Source organism: Nanorana parkeri, unplaced genomic scaffold (assembly GCF_000935625.1).
Source record: "Nanorana parkeri isolate BGI_ZX_2015 unplaced genomic scaffold, ASM93562v1 scaffold27, whole genome shotgun sequence".
Taxonomy (NCBI): domain Eukaryota; kingdom Metazoa; phylum Chordata; class Amphibia; order Anura; family Dicroglossidae; genus Nanorana; species Nanorana parkeri.
The window spans coordinates 2,180,837-2,199,037 of NW_017306295.1; the positions used below are offsets into that span (position 1 = coordinate 2,180,837).

At 40.3% G+C, this 18,201-nt stretch overlaps 1 protein-coding gene across 4 annotated transcripts in view; it reads left to right on the forward strand.

Moving 5' to 3' along the window:
• CEP41 (centrosomal protein 41) overlaps positions 1-17,457 on the forward strand; it is a 28,997-nt gene extending 11,540 nt beyond the window's left edge. Inside the window, exons 3-11 of one of the 4 annotated variants that reach the window (XM_018566327.1) lie at positions 1,167-1,214; positions 3,677-3,738; positions 4,567-4,639; positions 8,920-9,076; positions 9,302-9,471; positions 10,618-10,685; positions 11,919-12,033; positions 13,509-13,727; positions 16,987-17,457. In XM_018566327.1, the coding sequence (XP_018421829.1) occupies positions 1,167-1,214; positions 3,677-3,738; positions 4,567-4,639; positions 8,920-9,076; positions 9,302-9,471; positions 10,618-10,685; positions 11,919-12,033; positions 13,509-13,727; positions 16,987-17,126 (1,052 nt within the window). In that variant the 3' untranslated portion in view covers positions 17,127-17,457. The remainder of the gene's footprint in view (positions 1-1,166; positions 1,215-3,676; positions 3,739-4,566; positions 4,640-8,919; positions 9,077-9,301; positions 9,472-10,617; positions 10,686-11,918; positions 12,034-13,508; positions 13,728-16,986) is intronic. The other 3 variants (XM_018566335.1, XM_018566344.1, XM_018566352.1) reach the window with 3 other exon arrangements.
• The last annotated feature ends 744 nt before the right edge of the window (positions 17,458-18,201 follow it).

Consider the following 18,201-nt stretch of genomic DNA (forward strand, 5'->3'; position numbering starts at 1 on the left):
CTGCTATGTGACTTGTCCCTCGTCATCTTCGTGTATAATGCCCTGCATTGTACATTGTGACGTCAGCAGGCCTCTGGAGTGAAGGGGGAGGAAACAGCGTCTGCTTTTAAAGCCAGCGGGAGCGGGGATCAGGTAAGTAGATGTCCTTTACAAAATCCCCCTGCACATGAACTGGCAGTTAACCTTTCAGTTCTTTTTTTTCCTGGAGATAAGCTTTAATTTACCAAACCACTCAAAACTATTCCAACATGTCCTAATCTTACAACATTCATATAACATATGATTTAGGTACGGGGATGATGAATCAAATTGAAACATCTAATATTTCCCTTATTATACATGTTGTTGTTATATCTTTCAATACAGATGTATGCCCTGCCCATAATTGAAGCTGGTTTGAAAGCATATGGTGGCCCTGCTTCTTAGAAAGGATATTAGTACTTAAAGCTGAACTCCAGGCTCCCTCCCACAACCAGCCTTTAACTAATCATTGGCATGGAAAAAAAAAAAACTTACACAAAAGCCCCTTTTACTCTAAACCCTAAATTCGCAGTCACGTGATGTTCTGCTCCCAAGTCCTCTCCCACTTTCTGAACATGGGAGGTTGGGTCCTTCTTAAGGTGCCTGCATTACTGCCTGTGCGACATGGACACTTCCTATTGACTGAGAAGTGCCTCTCAGGACCAATAAAAGGAATGTCAGTGATGATGGCAACAAGATGGAAACTGGCCAGCATAGACAAATTACCAGTTCTCCTTTTCTCTAAACGTTGTCAGCAAAGGACTCGACAGAAGAGTTAGGCGAGTAACTGGCTTTACAATACTTTACAAGTATTCTGATACCTGATGGCGGCCTTCTTGGTGATGGGCGCCGGCAGAGAGAGAAGGGGTCAGTCAACGGCCGGAATAAGGTATGCCGCCAGGTCCCCTCCTCTCTCCTGATACTGTCGGGCGTTCGGTCCATGACCCAGCGCCCGACTTTTCAGAGGGGGGTGACACCAAAATGACTGTAAGTCATTTTGGTGTCACCACTGCAATGGTGTCACCCGGGTGCAGGCCGCACCCCCTTGTGACGCCACTGCTCTCTATCTCTCTATCTATCTATTCTGAAAAGTAATAATGGTTTGTTACTCAGTGGTTAAGCAGTTTTCTTGTCTCTCTTACCAGGTAGCAGCATGACCAAGTATATGGAACGAATTGAAGAAATGAAGAGAAGTATGTAAAATAGCATTCTAGATTTAATGTTTTAATGATTGTATTATGTCACCATGTACTGCGCCCTCTCTTCTGCTTTATAATGTCTAATTGCAGCCATGAATATCAATGCATAATTTTTAGATCCTCAGTTCTGCATTAATAAGGCCCAGCCACAACCGGAAATTCAAAACCTCAGGTTAAATGCTGCACTGCAAAGTATCCATGATCACATCCAATGAAATTAAATTGTTATTTTCACTGTATTATGCTGATGACTCGAAGTCTACATGCTTAAAAATTTAAAAAACATTTTACAATGTTAGGATGGAGGAATATATTATACTATAACCTTTCCATTGTGTCAAAACACCACTAGGGCAGCACTTTTGTTATTTTTGTTTGTTCACATTAAAATTTCCCTGTGTTTCCCATGCAGAACAAAGCAACAGGTTTACTTGAATGCCCATGCAGCATCATATTTTTTTTAAGTTTTTTTTTTTTTTAATCTCTCAAACAACAAAGAGGAATACTTACTGCTTCTGGTATAGAGGAACATGTGACTTGCTCTCATTCCTTCTACGTGACCATGCTGATGGTTGGCAATTGGCCGCTTAGGCACCTTTACCTTATGTGGACTTGAAGCCCTATGTAAGACCCAACTTGGAGCTTGCACATAGATTCTTCTTCCTCCCAGCAGCAAACAGTGGTGGAGGAGTAAAGGAAGGGTAAATATAAGCTACTGCAGGAACCAGATTTAAAGTGAACCTGTTGCTTTTTAAAACACACGTTTACCTTAAAGCCAGCAACCATTTGTTGTAGTGATGGTGTGCTTTTTTTCTGAATATGTACACATGCCATTGCTGAGATTGAAAAGGCTGATACACAGATGTCTGTGGGCATAGTCTTAGATTTACATATCAGTATTTGAAGTTCTTCTAAATTCAGATGATGTGCTGGTCAGTAGAAGATGACTTGGATTGCAGATCATCTGCCAGCATCCTGTTAAATGTTCCCACAATCTAAATGCAACATTTTCCATATTTCATACATTTAGCTGGAAATCCAATTTTCTAGGTTATTATAATATTTCTGTGAATTATATTCAGTAATATTCCTGCATTCTCCTTGACTGTCCTGATAGTTGCAGCATGACAATCACTGTTTTGTTGAATAAATTCCCTTGGTGCTCATCACATTTCTTTTTCTTTTTATACTCTTGTGCAGAAGAGGCTTGAGCACACAAGGAGCATTGTCTCTTCCCATGTGCTGTATACTCTAAAGCTTCTAGGGCTACTAGAATGGCTACTTTTGTAACACCTGGTAAGGGTACCCCATATCTGTGTGTAATCAAACCCTTAGTACAGTAATTCTGTCTTATGAGAACAACAGAGGGAATATGATGTCTGAAAGTATACAAATCTGATAAAAGGCAGCACAATGGGTCTGACTGTCCCTGGCCGAGGCATAATGAGTGAATGCCGAACAAGGTCCAGGCCATTCTTTCCAGTTTCACCGTCCTGCCGAGTTGGTTCTATTTGCAGACCAGATTCTGCCTTGCCTGGTTTTATATGTACTCAATGCATCAATAATGTCTCAAAGCACCGATGATGATCTTTGCCAGACAGAACCAGGTAATCTCGGTCTGAGAATTTTGAGTGATTTTTCATCTAATGTTATATTATTGATCTAATAGGCTCCCATGTTGGGGATGGATGCATATGTTTTATAATCTCAATGAATGCATGCTTATTGATTATGGAGTGTTGCAGTGGTTAACTAGCAGAGGGGGAAAATCGGCAAAATGCTTTAGATTGTATGCATGTTCTAAATGAGTAAAGGATGAAGTGTGCAATAAATGGCTTTTATTCGCTGTTTAAAACATCATTCTTCAATGTGGCAACCTTTCTACACTAATGGATCTCCACTTATATTCCCAAACTGAGCTATGCAGATATTTAGAATGGCTCTTATGGTAGGGTTCTTTTCAATGAAGGTAATAGTATTTTCCAAGCTTTCAGCATACCAGTCCTGGTGATCCAGCAATGATGGTGTTACAAAGAGGATGGAGTAAACTGAAATGCATTCCTGAATAATGTTCTTCACAGTCATTTATATAATTATCATTTATATATTTATTTGGTTCTAGTAACCCAGGGCCAGGCTCGCTTCTGAATGTTGCTTTGACAGAATCTTTTAGAATATTGAAAATGCAAAAATGGAAGATCCAGTGATTTGGATTTACCAGTATGAATGGACATTGTACAGGGACTTTCATTGAACACATGCATTTAGACTTGTAAAGCCCAAGCCATCAACAATCGTTCCAAGTATGCTTTAAATGTCCTTAAAGGAAATCTCTCTAACTCACTTTGCATCGCCACAATTTTACAAAAATAATTTGTATACTTGAACCTGCATTTCTGCTATTATTTGTAGCTTGTTGTAGTATTGTTTTAAAAAAATGTCCTTATTTTTTTTAGATTACAGATATAAAAAGGATGAACTTTTCAAGAGGATCAAAGTTACTACATTCGCCCAACTGGTGTGTAATCTACCAAATGTATTTTGTTTTATTATTCAGCATTTTTTGTAAGTGAAAACTTACAATGCTTTCTAAAATATCCTGAACAATATGTGGTTTCTCAGGAAGACACATTCCTCCTGAGATGCACAAAATACATGCTACTTACAGGGACCAGTTAGCAGTCTAGATGGCTGGAGAGTACCATATGATGGGAAAAGCATGTACAAAAGCACACCTCCCAAGCTGACACTTCAACTCTGCTTCCTGTTCTTTGACTTGGTTTAGACATAGGTCTCCCCTTAACTCGATGAGGCTTGACAGTGGAAATGTACGGGTTAATGGGTTTATGGGAATTCTCTAGGACAAACCATGTTCTAGTGTTCAGTTTTCAAGGCCATAACATTAAATATAATAATGTCCTTTACATCCAGGAGGACATTCACTTCTTAAATAATCACAATGACAAGCTAGTGGCACAGATCTCATTGTTCAATGTATGCAGCTTCACCTACATTGAAGTGTAAATGGTGACAAAATGTATGTAAGACTGCTATACTATACTAGTGGCAGAATCTCCCATCTCAGATCAGCCTATAGCACCTCTAATGCTGCACATCTAGTTAAGTGATTTATTATAGTTTTTATATGGTAAAGGATTTTCATGCAACTTGTCCAGCAAACATACCGTAGGTGCTAATTAATTGTTCTTTCATATGGGAAGACCCAGCAACTGTGACAGTTCAACATCATTGTTCAAATTTCCTTTTCACTGTTCTTCCCTTACTGGTATGATGTGTCCTGCTGAATGAAGAGTAAAAAGTTTTAGTAATATAATATCATATACAGGTTGTTCAAGTGGCATCTGTGTCAGAAGAGAGCGATGCTGAAATTACCAGTGAGGAGCTGCAGAGGCTGGAAGGTAATACAAATTTGAACAGTTAAAGTATTGAATGTCTGTCACTTGATTCCCAGGAGGAAATACTAGCAATGTTACAGTACATTTCATGAACTATGTTTTCTACTTCCAGCACGTTTTACTCCCAGACAGGGCTGGCAATGTATTTATTACTTGTTTCTTACTGTACAATTTTTGTGTCCACATTGTAGTTGTATTAACCCATTGAGCATTACAGATCTTCAGAAGACGGCCTTAAAGTGACATTAAAGTCAAAAAAATGTTTCTCTCCCCCCCAATGTTAATGTTAGCACTTACCTTAAATGATGTCTCTTAATCCGATCGTCTTCATTCCTGATGTTTCATCTGTCCCTCCAGCGCTGACTAGACTTGTGCGCTGTCAAAAAATGTGTTCCGTTTCGTTCTGTTTCGTAATATTCATTATTTCGTAATTCGTATCCGAAACTCAATTTGGATTTTCGTTAGTTTCGGCACATTTTCGTAACTTTACGAACATTCGTTATGATGAAGTTAAAAAGCAAAAATACCTTTTGTTAATATTGGAGTCGATGTGGTAGTTGTTTTTGTATCCGAAATACGGATTCAGTTAACGGATTCCGTATCCGAATTTCGTATTTCGGACTTAAAAACAAACTACCATCAACTCCAATATAAATGTACTTGCTTTTTAACTTCAATATATAACGAATGTTCGTAACGGAACGAAAATACGTCAACGGAATTTCGTATTTCCTGCCTGTATTGTAATGCAACCCTCAGCAGCAGCAGATCCGTATTTCGGATTTAAAAAAAAAATGTTGTCATGTTGTTCAACCTCATTTACAGGGGTAATATTCGTTCCTGTTTCAAAGAAATTCGGATCCGAAATTCGTTAACGGAATTTCGTATTTCGGATATAATTCAGAAACTGCAATTCGGATTTCGTATGCTTACGAATCTACGAATTTCAGGAAAATTCGTACGAATTTCGATTCGTAACGAAACGAATTGCACATGTCTAGCGCTGACTCCTCTGTCCTTGCAGGCATTTCCGATCCTGCGGTGTCTGCATGCGGGTGCTCCCGTCCATAGATTTACCTTGCGTCTCCGCTCGTCTCCCGGCCGAAAATCCGAACTGTGCATGCGCCCGCCCCAAGATGCTTTGCGGCCGCCTGAGCAGTTTTGGATTCTCGGGCAGGAGCGCGCGGCGATAACTGGGTAAGATTAAACCACTGATAGTGTTTGTTTGTTTGTTTTTTTTTTTTACTTTTGGCATATATCTACTGCTTGCTAGCAGTAGATATAGGCAAAAAACTCAGAGGGTTTAGAATCCCTTTAAGGCTATTCTTACTGGGCAATTTGTCTTTTTAATTAACCGCTCCGTTGCCGTCGGATTCAACAAATTGAGTGTAATGAAAATCCTGCACACACGATATAACCAATGTCTGAAACGTTTGAAATAGATTGCATTGCAGTGTATAGTTTGGGAAATGTCTGTTGACGATCCTGTTTCCAAAACCATGTGTCTATGGACAGACTGAATGACATCCACTGAACAGTGAATGAAATGTTTAAGTGCTCATTCATATTAGATGAGTCTGCCAATCAGTATGTTTTTGAGTCGTTCAGGCCACAGTCTGTTTTATGGGGCACCCTCAAAGTTCTATACAACAAGGGGGATACTGCCATTAATGTGGCTAGGAGAAACTTGTACATTTGATTTTGTTTCTACCAGCATAAGCCGGCTTCAGAGTGTGAAGTCATGCCTCTTCTTTTCCTGCTCAATGTCTAAATAGACCTGAATGAGGTCCGTTAAAGACGCCTTTGTATACCAGGTCTACTCTAAAAAGTGCCAGTGAAGTAGGCAGTTATCATTGCAGATTACACAGAATTGAATCTAATCTGCTAGCTCTTGGAACTCCTGAAAATTGGCACAGTACACATTTGAAATAGATGTTTATTGATTTACTTGCCAAAAGATTTGTAATTCTACAGCCAGATTTGTGATTGACAGACATATCCCAAAGTGTACAACCCAACAGGTGACATGTTTATTTTGAATAAAGCAGTGTATCTTCTTGATTCAGCAATTCAACTTCTTATGTTGGAAATGCAACAGCATATACTGGTATGTCTGACCTGTAGATGGCGCTGTAATGCAATGTAGGTTTTCTACATGCATGCTTATCTATAATACACAGGATGTTTCCTGTATATTCATTTCCTGCACAATGCTGTACATACATGTATATGAACACTAGAGGCAGAAAAGGGCATTAGATAGATGGATGGATAGATAGATAGATAGATAGATGGAAGGAATTGTGGACGGATTCCTGTGTTGACAGCACTGATTTTGAGAGGAAGCTAGAGTGCGGAGCACCTCATTGATATACACTATATTGCCAAAAGTATTGGGACGCCTGCCTTTACATGCACATGAACTTTAATGGCATCCCAGTCTTTGTCCGTAGGGATCAATATTGATTTAGCACACCCTTTGCAGCTATAACAGCTTCAACTCTTCTGGGAAGGTGTCCACAAGGTTTAGAAGTGTGTCTATGGGAATGTTTGACCATTCTTCCAGAAGCGCATTTGTGAGGTCAGATACTGATGGTGGACGAGAAGGCCTGGCTCGCAGTCTCCACTCTAATGCATCCCAAAGGTGTTCTAACGGGTTGAGGTCAGGATTCTATGCAGGCCAGTCAAGTTCCTCCACCCCAAACTCGCTCATCCATGTCTTTATGAACCTTGCTTTGTGCACTGGTGCGCAGTCATGTTGGAACAGGAAGGGGCCATCCCCAAACTGTTCCCACAAAGTTGGGAGCATGAAATTGTCCAAAATTTCTTCGTATGCTGATGCCTTAAGAGTTCCCTTCACTGGAACTAAGGGGCCAAGCCCAACCCCTGAAAAACAACTCCACACCATAATCCCCCCCTCCACCAAACTTTACACTTGGCACAATGCAGTCAGGTAAATACTGTTCTCCAGGCAACCGCCAAACCCAGACACGTCCATCGGATTGGCAGGCAGAGAAGCGTGATTCGTCACTCCAGAGAGCACGTCTCCACTTCTCTAGAGTCCAGTGGTGGCGTGCTTTACACCACTGCATCCGACGCTTTGCATTGTACTTGGTGATGTAAGGCTTGGATGCAGCTGCTCGGCCATGGAAACCCATTCTATGAAGCTCTCTATGCACTGTTGTTGTGCCAGTCTGAAGGCCACACGAAGTTTGGAGGTCTGTAGCTTTTGACTCTGCAGACAGTTGGCGACTTCTGCGCATTATGCGCTGACCCCGCTCTGTCATTTTAACTGGCCTACCACTTCGTGGCTGAGTTGCTGCTGTTCTCAGTCGGTTCCACTTTATTATAATACCACTAACAGTTGACCATGGAATATTTAGTAGCAAGGAATTTCACGGAACACCTGAATCCAATGATTTGGAGGCGTGTCCCAATACTTTTGGCAATATAGTGTATATACATACATATACATACATTTAGTGCACGCATGCTCGAGTGCCCATCATGGCAGAATCCACCTTAGCACAGCAATACTTAATACTCACTATTCCTCTAATCTGTTGAAAAGCCGTACATCAGTAAGTATATAGATGAAGACAATATCCAAAACCAGCCAAGTCTTTTAAAGCGGACCTTTACCCCCTTTCATTAAAAATCACATCAGCATGCAACTCTGAATGCTGATATTAAGCCATCTTCTGTTCATTAGTGAAACTATTTTTTAGTTTTATACTTACAATTATTGTTTTTCAACTTCCTGGTCCTCTTAGACATTAGTGATGTTACCCATGCCTAAGAGCTGTATCCTGGCAAGTTCATATCAGCAGTGCATTGATGGGATATCTTACCTGGAAACTGCACAACCTCTCAACATCAGGGGGGGGGGGGGCTTTAGATGATGAGCACTGTCACATGTTCCAGTCACATGTGCCAGTGTTCCAGGAAATAAAGGGAGATTTATTAATCTGTCCATGGTAAAAATGGCCACTGTGAGAAGAATGGGGAAGAAAAGAAAAAAAGGGGTGCAACAGAAAAAAAAAGAGCCTTCAGTGTCTGTTTGTTGATTTGTCATTACTAAACATTTGTAAATGTGACTTTGTTGTCATTTTAAAGATAAGGGTAAAGTTAATAGTTGACAACTGCTGTGAACGGCCTATTGACTGCTATACTGAAGGATTAGACCTGATGATGACTGTTTAAATACCTGAGATTAAATGTATTTGATTTCCATTTGTGTTTTGTTTTTTTTTTTTTGTTTTTTTGTTTTTTACTCTCTTTAGATAACAGTTCAGTCATGTCAGAGGCAGATACGGAGCTTCCAACAGACCGGACCAATGGCAAACACAGCCCTGGCAGTGTTCCTTTAAGCTCAGTCGAGCTGATTGATAATAAGGGAGATGGGGATTTCTTGAGCTCTGCGCGGTCTACTCTTCAGAGGTGAGTGCTACTGAAGAACTTCATAAATGTATATATTATTGTACCACCGCTGTAAAAATGAAGGGAGTCTATTAAAAAACACTGTACTAGTTAAAATAAAGACACCAAATTCATGTTACCTGATCTGAGCCCCTTAACTGTGTCAATTACACAGACACCTAAACATTGCTGCTGTTTATCGGGACAATTGCTCCTCATTATTAAATAAATATTATTCTCTTTTAGCGTTATTAGTGGAGTAGGGGAACTGGACCGGGATAATGATCCAAAGAAACAATCGAAAAAGGGACCCTCTTCTAGCTCGGGGTCTCTTGACAAACCATACCCAGATTGCCCATACCTTCTTCTGGATGCACGTGACAGAGAGTGTTATGATCAGTGCCATGTTGTTGGGGGTAAGTATATGAACAAGATATCACATACAGCTCTTCCTGAAACCTTTTATAATGTGCTGATTTGTTTTTAATATAAAGAAAATTAATTCAGGTTAACTTGATGTAGACACAGGGACCTGGTTATAAATCTTCTAAGTCTGCCTATCGCAGGTTATTTCCCCTGCTGCATTGTGTGATGTGCGGCTTGTTTAAATACTTAGGAATCACTGAATTGGGGAGGACAATGATTTTAGATCATTTGAGATTACGTTTTTAGAAGAGCATCGGCAGGCACTTTTTTTTTTTTATTCTGTTGATATGTATGCTATTTGCATGTCTATAAATGATGTCATTGTGGCAGCAGCTAACGATAATACGAAAGCACCTGCACTCCATACAGCATACAGACCTTGATGAAAGTTTGGTGCTTGAAGTGACAACACGGATGGGACCGTGTCAGATACAGTCCATAATAGAAGTCACCAGCACGCGATTATATGTGCAAGAAGTAAAGCACTTTTTATTAAATTGTCACATTTGTCATAGAGCCAACGTTTTGGGGCCACGCAGGGCCCCTTATTCTGGGCGACATAGTGACATTAGATTCTTTTGCTTATTTATTGTAGAAACATGTCGCAAGCGTCATTTAGCCAACGTTTGGGTCACTGTCGCCCAGAAGAAGGGACCCTGTGTGACCCAGAAACATTGGCTGTAACGATGGCACAATCTTTGCATTTTTATAAGAAGCATGATCGTATTTGTGACCCTCGTAGGCTATTCGTATAGACTCTCTTCCTTGTAAAGTACATAAAGAATGTTAAAAACTTTAATTGTGTTGGGTTGCAACTTATATTCAACCTCTGTGGAGTTGATATAAGCGGCAGTGCAAAGTAAGAAAAGGGGTTCCTATTTACACCATAGCCCGTTTTACAATATATATCTTTTTGCATAGTTAAAGGAAAAAAAATGTTAAGTCCAAAACATTGGTATTATATATTTATATAAGAGCAATGCATTATAACTATTGCACACCTTGTAACCACATCTAGTTGTGGTGGAGGTCAAAGTAACCCAGGTTTTACATACTTGTGCTTATAGGGCCATTTAAATGTAAATGTAAATATTCTGATGTATTCCTTTTTTTTTCCCCTTTTTATTTCTTTGCAGCACATCACTATCCCATCGCCATGCTATCAAGAACAATGAATCCCTTCACTCCAGAAATCTTGAATTATGTATCCATTATATTTTTATCCCTGTTCTCCCGCTTTAAAATCCTACCTCTTTTATGTTTTTTTTTTTGTGTTGCTGAGAAGGAAACTGGCCAGATTTGTGCTATGTATCCATACAGTCAGATATCTCAGAATAAATGGCATAGAAACATCTGCCACGACTAAGGGACTCCCCACTATATTTTCGTCACCTTGGTTGATAGATTCTAACGGTACACATGCAGTGATATGCTTGTTCCCATTAGTCCACTGAATATGGAATGAATAGCACCTGCTTGCACAGAGAATTTCTGACATGCTTCAAAATCTTTGGCCCATAAAGATCATTTCTATTTTCATATAATCCTTTAACTACACATGTGAAAATAAAACAAAAACATTGCAATGGTTTAGGTAAGACAAAGTGGTAATGGTTGTCCCTTGCTGCATGTTCAAGTACGATGACAGTTGCCTTTTGCCTTATATTCAGATACAGCATCAATGTTGATGGTTGCCTCTTACCGTATGTCCAGATATGACAGGGGTGATTGGTACCCCTTACCCTATGCCCAGATACAGCAAGCATAATAGCCGCCTCCTTCCACATGCCCAGATATGATAGTGGGGACAGTTGCTACATGCCCAGATATGACAGGGGTGACGGTTGCCTTTCACCACATGCCCAGATGTTACGGGGTGATGGTTGCCTCTCACCACACACCCAAATATTACATAGGTGATGGTTGCCTCCTACCGCATGCTCAGATCTGATAGGGTGATAGTTGCTTCAGATAAGTTGTAATACATGACAGTTGCTTCTTACTACATGCTCAGATATGACAGTTGGTGTAACAGTCGGCACTGGTGATCATCACCTCCACTTGTGGGTCTTTGTGTGCTTTACAGCCCATCCTCAGTCAGATTATGACTGCTCTATCTCCCAGTAGGGTGTTTTCCCCTCGCTTTCTGTTCCAGTAGTATCAACAGGACAGGAAGACAAATCTCCCCAGTGCTGAGAAAGAAAAAAAAAACCTAATCGAAGTTCTAACCATTCGATGCAAAATAAATCAGTTTAAGATGAAATTGGGCTTACAGGATTGTCCCTAACAGCTTATTGGGAGATCTTTTTAACATTGCACTGTATGATTGTCTCAAGCAGAATTCCAGATGGTCACGTTGCTTGCAACAGTTGCATATCTTATGCCTAGCCTATGATAATTACTTGCTGAAAAGTTTTACCTTAACTCCCATGTTTAGAAGAATGCACAAGGCAAAATCATTATTATTTATGATGAAGATGAGAGGATAGCCACTCTAGCAGCAACAACCATGTGTGAAAGAGGATTTGAGAATCTCTTTATGCTTTCCGGAGGTAAGAATTATTTTATGTTTAGGTAAAACAAACAAAATTGAAGTGTATGGCAATAATGAGAAGGTTCACAGTACGTAGGGATAATAAACGTTCATATATTACCTGTTTTGTGTAACGTCTGCATATTTGGATGTCAAAACATCACCCTGCAGTCCCCTCAAGCCTTAGTGTACTATTTTACTTATGACAATAACCCTGCTGAAGATAGGGTAGTGATGCATTCAATGCCACATTCCAAACAGCTTTATTGGGAAAGAGATGGCTATGGAACAGGAAACTACATGCTGATGGGGTTACTTTCTATTGTAATAACCAGGCTCTGAAAAAGCGCTGACCAGGCTTGGTCAGTGTGCGTGGCATGAAAATAAGCCAAACAGTTTTTCGATGTTGGCTCTTTCAGTGCAATTTCCCAGCACCCTCATGTCTTAGGCACAAGTCTCAGGACATGCCAGTCGGGAAGCTACAGTCTTTAGGTACAATCCACTACGACACAATGCATGTTTTATTTGCCATAAGAAGCATTTTTAGCCATGTGATTCCTTTCAGCTGTCATTGGCTCTTACTGCTGAAAATACCAAGTGTTATGGCAAAAAGTTGGGCCTTTTGCCTGTGATATCTCTTTCTGTTATGACCTGTTCATACTAGATAGGTAATACAAAAACTGATTAATTAAATTTCCAGGCTGCAGGAATATTACCTTGGGCAGTGGATTTGTCAAGCTACTGTTTTCTGGTCATTTTGTTTACTCCAGGAAAAGCTATATAGAAAGTAATCATGTTAGCATCTTTATTGGTTTCATCACATAAGATCATTGGGAAAGTGCTTGTCAGTAAACACATCAAGGTGACCTTACATCCTTTTAATGATGAGTTTCCTGTCGTGGGCTAGACCTCATGCATAGCTAATGTGTGTTTGTCACCATCACAGTCACTGTCAATTTCCATTTGATGGTGTATATGTGCCAGTCTCTGTTACTCAGAGGTGCAGTTATAAATATTCAACCCGTTATTTGGCTATTAAATGATAAGGAAGCCTATTGAAGAATATTATGCTCTGTAAAAAGAAACAAAAAACATTAAGACGTAGGTTCTCATTATGTACATGAAACTTTGCTAACGTTATACTAGACTTAGATTTAGTGTTACTGGCATACTAACCTTATAATCTACAGAACTACATTATTCCTTCTGTTTAATTTGAAATATTTAGTTTTATTAGGATAGTTTAACAAATCTTTTTAAAGCATCACCCTATTTTCTTTGGTTTTGTGTATAAGAGCGTTCAGAAATCTCTTCATTACCTGCCTTACATCCATACAGTGTTATGTCGTGCTATATAAATACCAATAATAAATAAATAATATACACTTTTTCTATTTGCTCTGGGCAGATGTATGTTGGGCTAATGAGGGACATCGCTAATTACACATTTAAGTCTCTAAAAAATAAATAAATCCTGTTTTTGGTTTTATGCAGGTCTGAAAGTCATAGCGCAAAGGTTTCCTGATGGTCTTACAACTGGCACATTCCCAGCCACCTGCTTAACTCAGCCAGTCCAGCCTAAGTCTGCACGCAGACATGCCACACCAAGGGAACCTGTCTTACCAGCTGAAAACAAATGGAGATTTTCCAGCCAAGATTTGGAAAAAATAGAGCAACATCTTGAGAAAATGCTCATGCCAGCAAACACTGCCAGTAAGTAAGCATTCATATGTTGACTAGGAAAATCCTGACAAATTATTTTCTCCTCCTAAACTTTTTGCTGATCATTATCCGTTTTAATGGAGATCCCACTGACAAGTGTTTGGAAACTCATTCTAAGTACATGTTTTTGCTTGAAGACCGTAATGGAACAGACTTGGTATATGGCTAAAGACCCAGGTATAGCCTTAACTGATCACCTAATTATGGTATGCTTGGAGCCTTTGCCCTCAGCTCTACATTACTCTGTAGATCGTATAGCTGACATTATCCATCTTCTCTCCTGTCAGTTAACATATAGAGAATTTTATGGCTGAAAGGTTTGTCTGTGTAACAGCAATGCAAAAAAAAAATATTACTGCAAATGCCTTTTGTTGATTAATTTCTTTTTGGAGCTTCACTGTATAACTTCATTAAGGAAGTTACAGATGGTAAAAGTGCTCATTTTCTACAGCAGAAGAAGCTTTAGGCTCCTTTTACATGAGCACCTATCAGTTCAGATCAGCAGGGGATCCCGTGCTGATCAGAGCAGTATGGATTGGAAGTCAACGTTGTGACTTCTGTGTCTGTATATTTTTGACTGAACTTATTATTATTATACAGGAATTATATAGCTCCAACAGTTTGCGCAGTGCTTTACAATATAGGGAAGGAATTATAATTACAATACAATTCAAGACAAGATGGCAAGGAGGGCCTACAATCTAACTTACCAGCCCCTTGGCCATTAAGATCAGATTATGCCCAATCTGTCATGGTATGATCCACCAAAATGGAACTCTGTTCTGTTTGGTTTTCTAGACCTGGTCGGCGTCTGCAATAATCAGATATAAACGAATGCATGTTAGTTTAGATCCAGCAGCCCATGGAATAACATTGGTCTTCCAATCAGATCCCCCTGAAAAACTAACAGGCGGACCTGATCAGACTGCCCATCTGAAAGGGGCCTAAACCTCAAATTGGTAGATCTCCTGCCTCTGAAGCCAAAGAGAGTTCCTTTTGTTTCTCACAGACATCTTGCACAAAAGCCGAACCTACGGGAGGGGCCCAATACCACCACAAGCCTTGGGCCTCTAAATCCTCCAAGCCTGCAAATAAGTCCCCTTCAGCATGAAGGGCCACCCCCGCTTATCAAAGTGGAAGGACATCTGTTGGACTCGGATGCCTGGGTAAGATACATGGTGTCTAGGGACTACAAGCTAGAGCTCAGCTCTCTGCCTTTTCACTGTTTCACTTTTCAAAACCAAAAGGGGGGTATTTGCCCTATCTTGGATCTGATGGCTCTAAATGTCTTCATTCTGACTCAAGTTCCATATGGAATCCACCAAGTCTGTCATAACCTTCCTCCATCATGGAGACTTTCCAGCATCAGTGGACATCAAGGACACATACTTGGATATCCCCATTTCTCTAGCCCATCAATGCTACCTTCAGTTTGCTGTAAGCACTCAACACTTATCAGTTTGTAGCCCTACAGTTTGGCCTATTGTCTGCCCCACATGTGTTTACCAAGGTTCCAGCTCCTGGGCTGAAGTTGCTACACCATCACAGTACCCTTTTGTGGGATACCTAGACCATCTTCTATTATGGGAGCGGTCAACTCAAACTCCTGACCTGTCAATGTAATGCAGACAGTCCAAACATTAAAAAGGTTCGGTTGGATCCTTAACATCCAGAAATCAGAGCTGGACCGCACTTGGAGTATCTGGGCTTCATTTCTAGACACCGCTCAAGTGAAAGTATTTCTTTCTCAAGAAAAGCTTCTGCTGCTCCGCTCCCAGACTCTGACTCTACAGTACTGGAGCCGGCCAGATCTGCAATAGTAGACTCCTTCAGGGTAGTTCAGTCTCTAGACAACTTCTCCTGACACCCAAGACCCAATTGTTTCTGGGCTGGAGGCTCAGGAATCCAGCAGACTACCTGAGTGAACAATGTCTGGACCCAGGGGAGTGGTAGCTTTACCCAGAGGTGCGCCAGGAACTGTAGCACAGGTGAACATCGAATGTGGATCTCCTGGCCTCCAGATTCAACAGCAAACTGGACAGGTTTGTTTTGAGATACAGAGATCCACTGGTATAAGTGGTGGATGCTCTGTTAGCTCCATGAGATCAGTAAAGCCTGATATTTTGGCTCTTAAAAGACCACCCTTTGAACCTATCGGGGATATTCCCATTTCCGCTCTCATCCACAAGGTTGTGTTCCTTGTTGCCTTCACAGCTGCAAGATGTGTTTGAGTAGGCAGCCTTATCCTGTAAGGATAATGTAGTATTGAGGTGTAGAGCCTCCTTTCTCCCTAAGGTAGGAAGTATTTGTTAATCAAAAGAAAATGTCTGTTCACTGCCTGGATGTAGTTTGTGCTCTTTGGGCTTATCTCTCAGCCACTGCTTCCAATAGAAAAATGTATTCTCTTTTTATTATTCTTGATGGTCCCCGTGGGAGCCAGATTCTCGTTCCACCATTATTTAGTGGCTTAGACAGATCGTTATTCAAGGTTATGGTCTTAAGGATAAGGTTCCACTTTTTCCTTTCAAGGCACACTCTACTAGGTCAGTGAGTGCCTCCTGGACTTCTTTTAGGCATCAGACAGCAGTTTCCCACATTTGCTAAACTGCCAACTTGTCCTCTGTTCATATGTTCTTTAAGTTTTACCAGGTGGTTGTTCAGACCTCATCTGATGCCAGCTTCGGAAGTAAGCTACCCTTCGTTTTTATTCTGTTTTAATATTTAATATATTAATGTTTTGTTTGCTGTGTTGCCCACCCCTCGGTTGGAGTGCTCTTAGATGTTCCAATCATATCTGCATAACTACTGATCCTGTGTCCCTTATTGAATGATAAAAAATAACTGTATGCTAATTCGTTTTTTGGCGGGATGAGATGTGCACTAAATTAGCATCTTGAATGTTAATTACCTCGTACTTCTAGAAATGCCCTGGGCTTCAACACCTCCCAAACTACATTTGTCCCATTGGCGCATGAAACACTGATTTTGTGGAACGTGCAAAAAAATTGATCATTCATTGCTACAAGTAATGTAAGGGGAAGCTGGATTGTGCCAACTATTAACGTGTGTGGTGTGAACTATAGCGGAAGTCAGCATTGCATGAGATTTTTACTGGCAGCAGTAAATTTCAACACAACAGAACCTTGATTGTCCATTCTGGGTGCAGTTTTATTATAAGAAAGTATACTCTTGCCTGTTTAGTTATTCTTTGTAATTCAGGTTGGTATACTTCTCCTTCTGTCATCCTTAGGTCGTCTCAGCCGATTATCTACTGGAAGATCAGAGTCAAAGAGTGCTTACTCAAGAAACAGCCACATTCCATCTTCTGCCAGCTCTGTCAGCTCTCAATCAGTCCGTAGCATCAGCCCACACAGCAAACCCTGGAAATGATTCATGTACAGTCTCGCCAATAAACAGTTATTCCCATTCACTCCCTACTTGTCTAGTAGAGCATTTCTTATTCACGCTACAAGCAGTATTGCTAGCTAGACAGGGGTTCTTTTGCAAGAAGATGAAAGAAAAAGAATGTTGTTTACAGGTAATTTACAATTACTGTATAGAAGTTTCAATTTGGGGGGGTATATGTATTGGTTTTTGTTCTTTGTGTTACATAGAGCAGTTTCCTAAGAGATTACTCTTTGGTGACTCCCTCAATCTTTACCTCTTGCCTTGACTGTACATGACATTTGGATATTGTGCAGATTACTTTAAATAGTGTCATAACTGCCCATTGGAAACTTATGAGAAATCACTGGTTTAAAAAAAATGCCCCAAAGTTGTAATTGCATTTGGTATTTTTATGGTGTAATGTAGCAAGTCTGTGTAAACCTATAAGGGGCACATTCCACGTCTGGTGAGACCAATGAAGTATTGTGATGTGTTTCCTGCACTCGTTACAGCAACTGGACCTTGATTAATGGTCGTGGTGCTCATAGTGATTGCACAGATGGCGCTGTGTCTTCCAAAATCGTAGAAAATGGATATAGCCAGCACTCATTCGATTCGTTTGCTTATTTATTGAAGAAACATGTCGCAAGTGTTATTTAGCCAACGTTTGGGTCACTATGTCGCCCAGAAGAAGGGACCCTGCGTGGCCCCAAAACGTGACCTGTTTCTTCAATAAATAAGCAAAAGAATCTAATGCTTTTGACTGAGTGCTAGTGATCTCCGTTTTCTACGATGGTGAGACCGATGACTCTTTTATCAACTCTACATGTTATTGGTTACTGCAGTGCTGTTTAAATGTTAGAGTCCAGACTCAATGGAAATATTGCAAGGAACTTGGGGTTTTCTACCTAGGAGATCTTTACACATTTTGCAGCACAATATTGAAAACAAATTGTGCTGGATGAAGTAAGTCTCCCTACTGCACCACTCCGAGGCAAATACTGCAGAGCTGGACCACCTATTAGTTTCTTATATCTGTAGGGAACTTGAGCTCTGTATTATATGTTATAAAGATTGC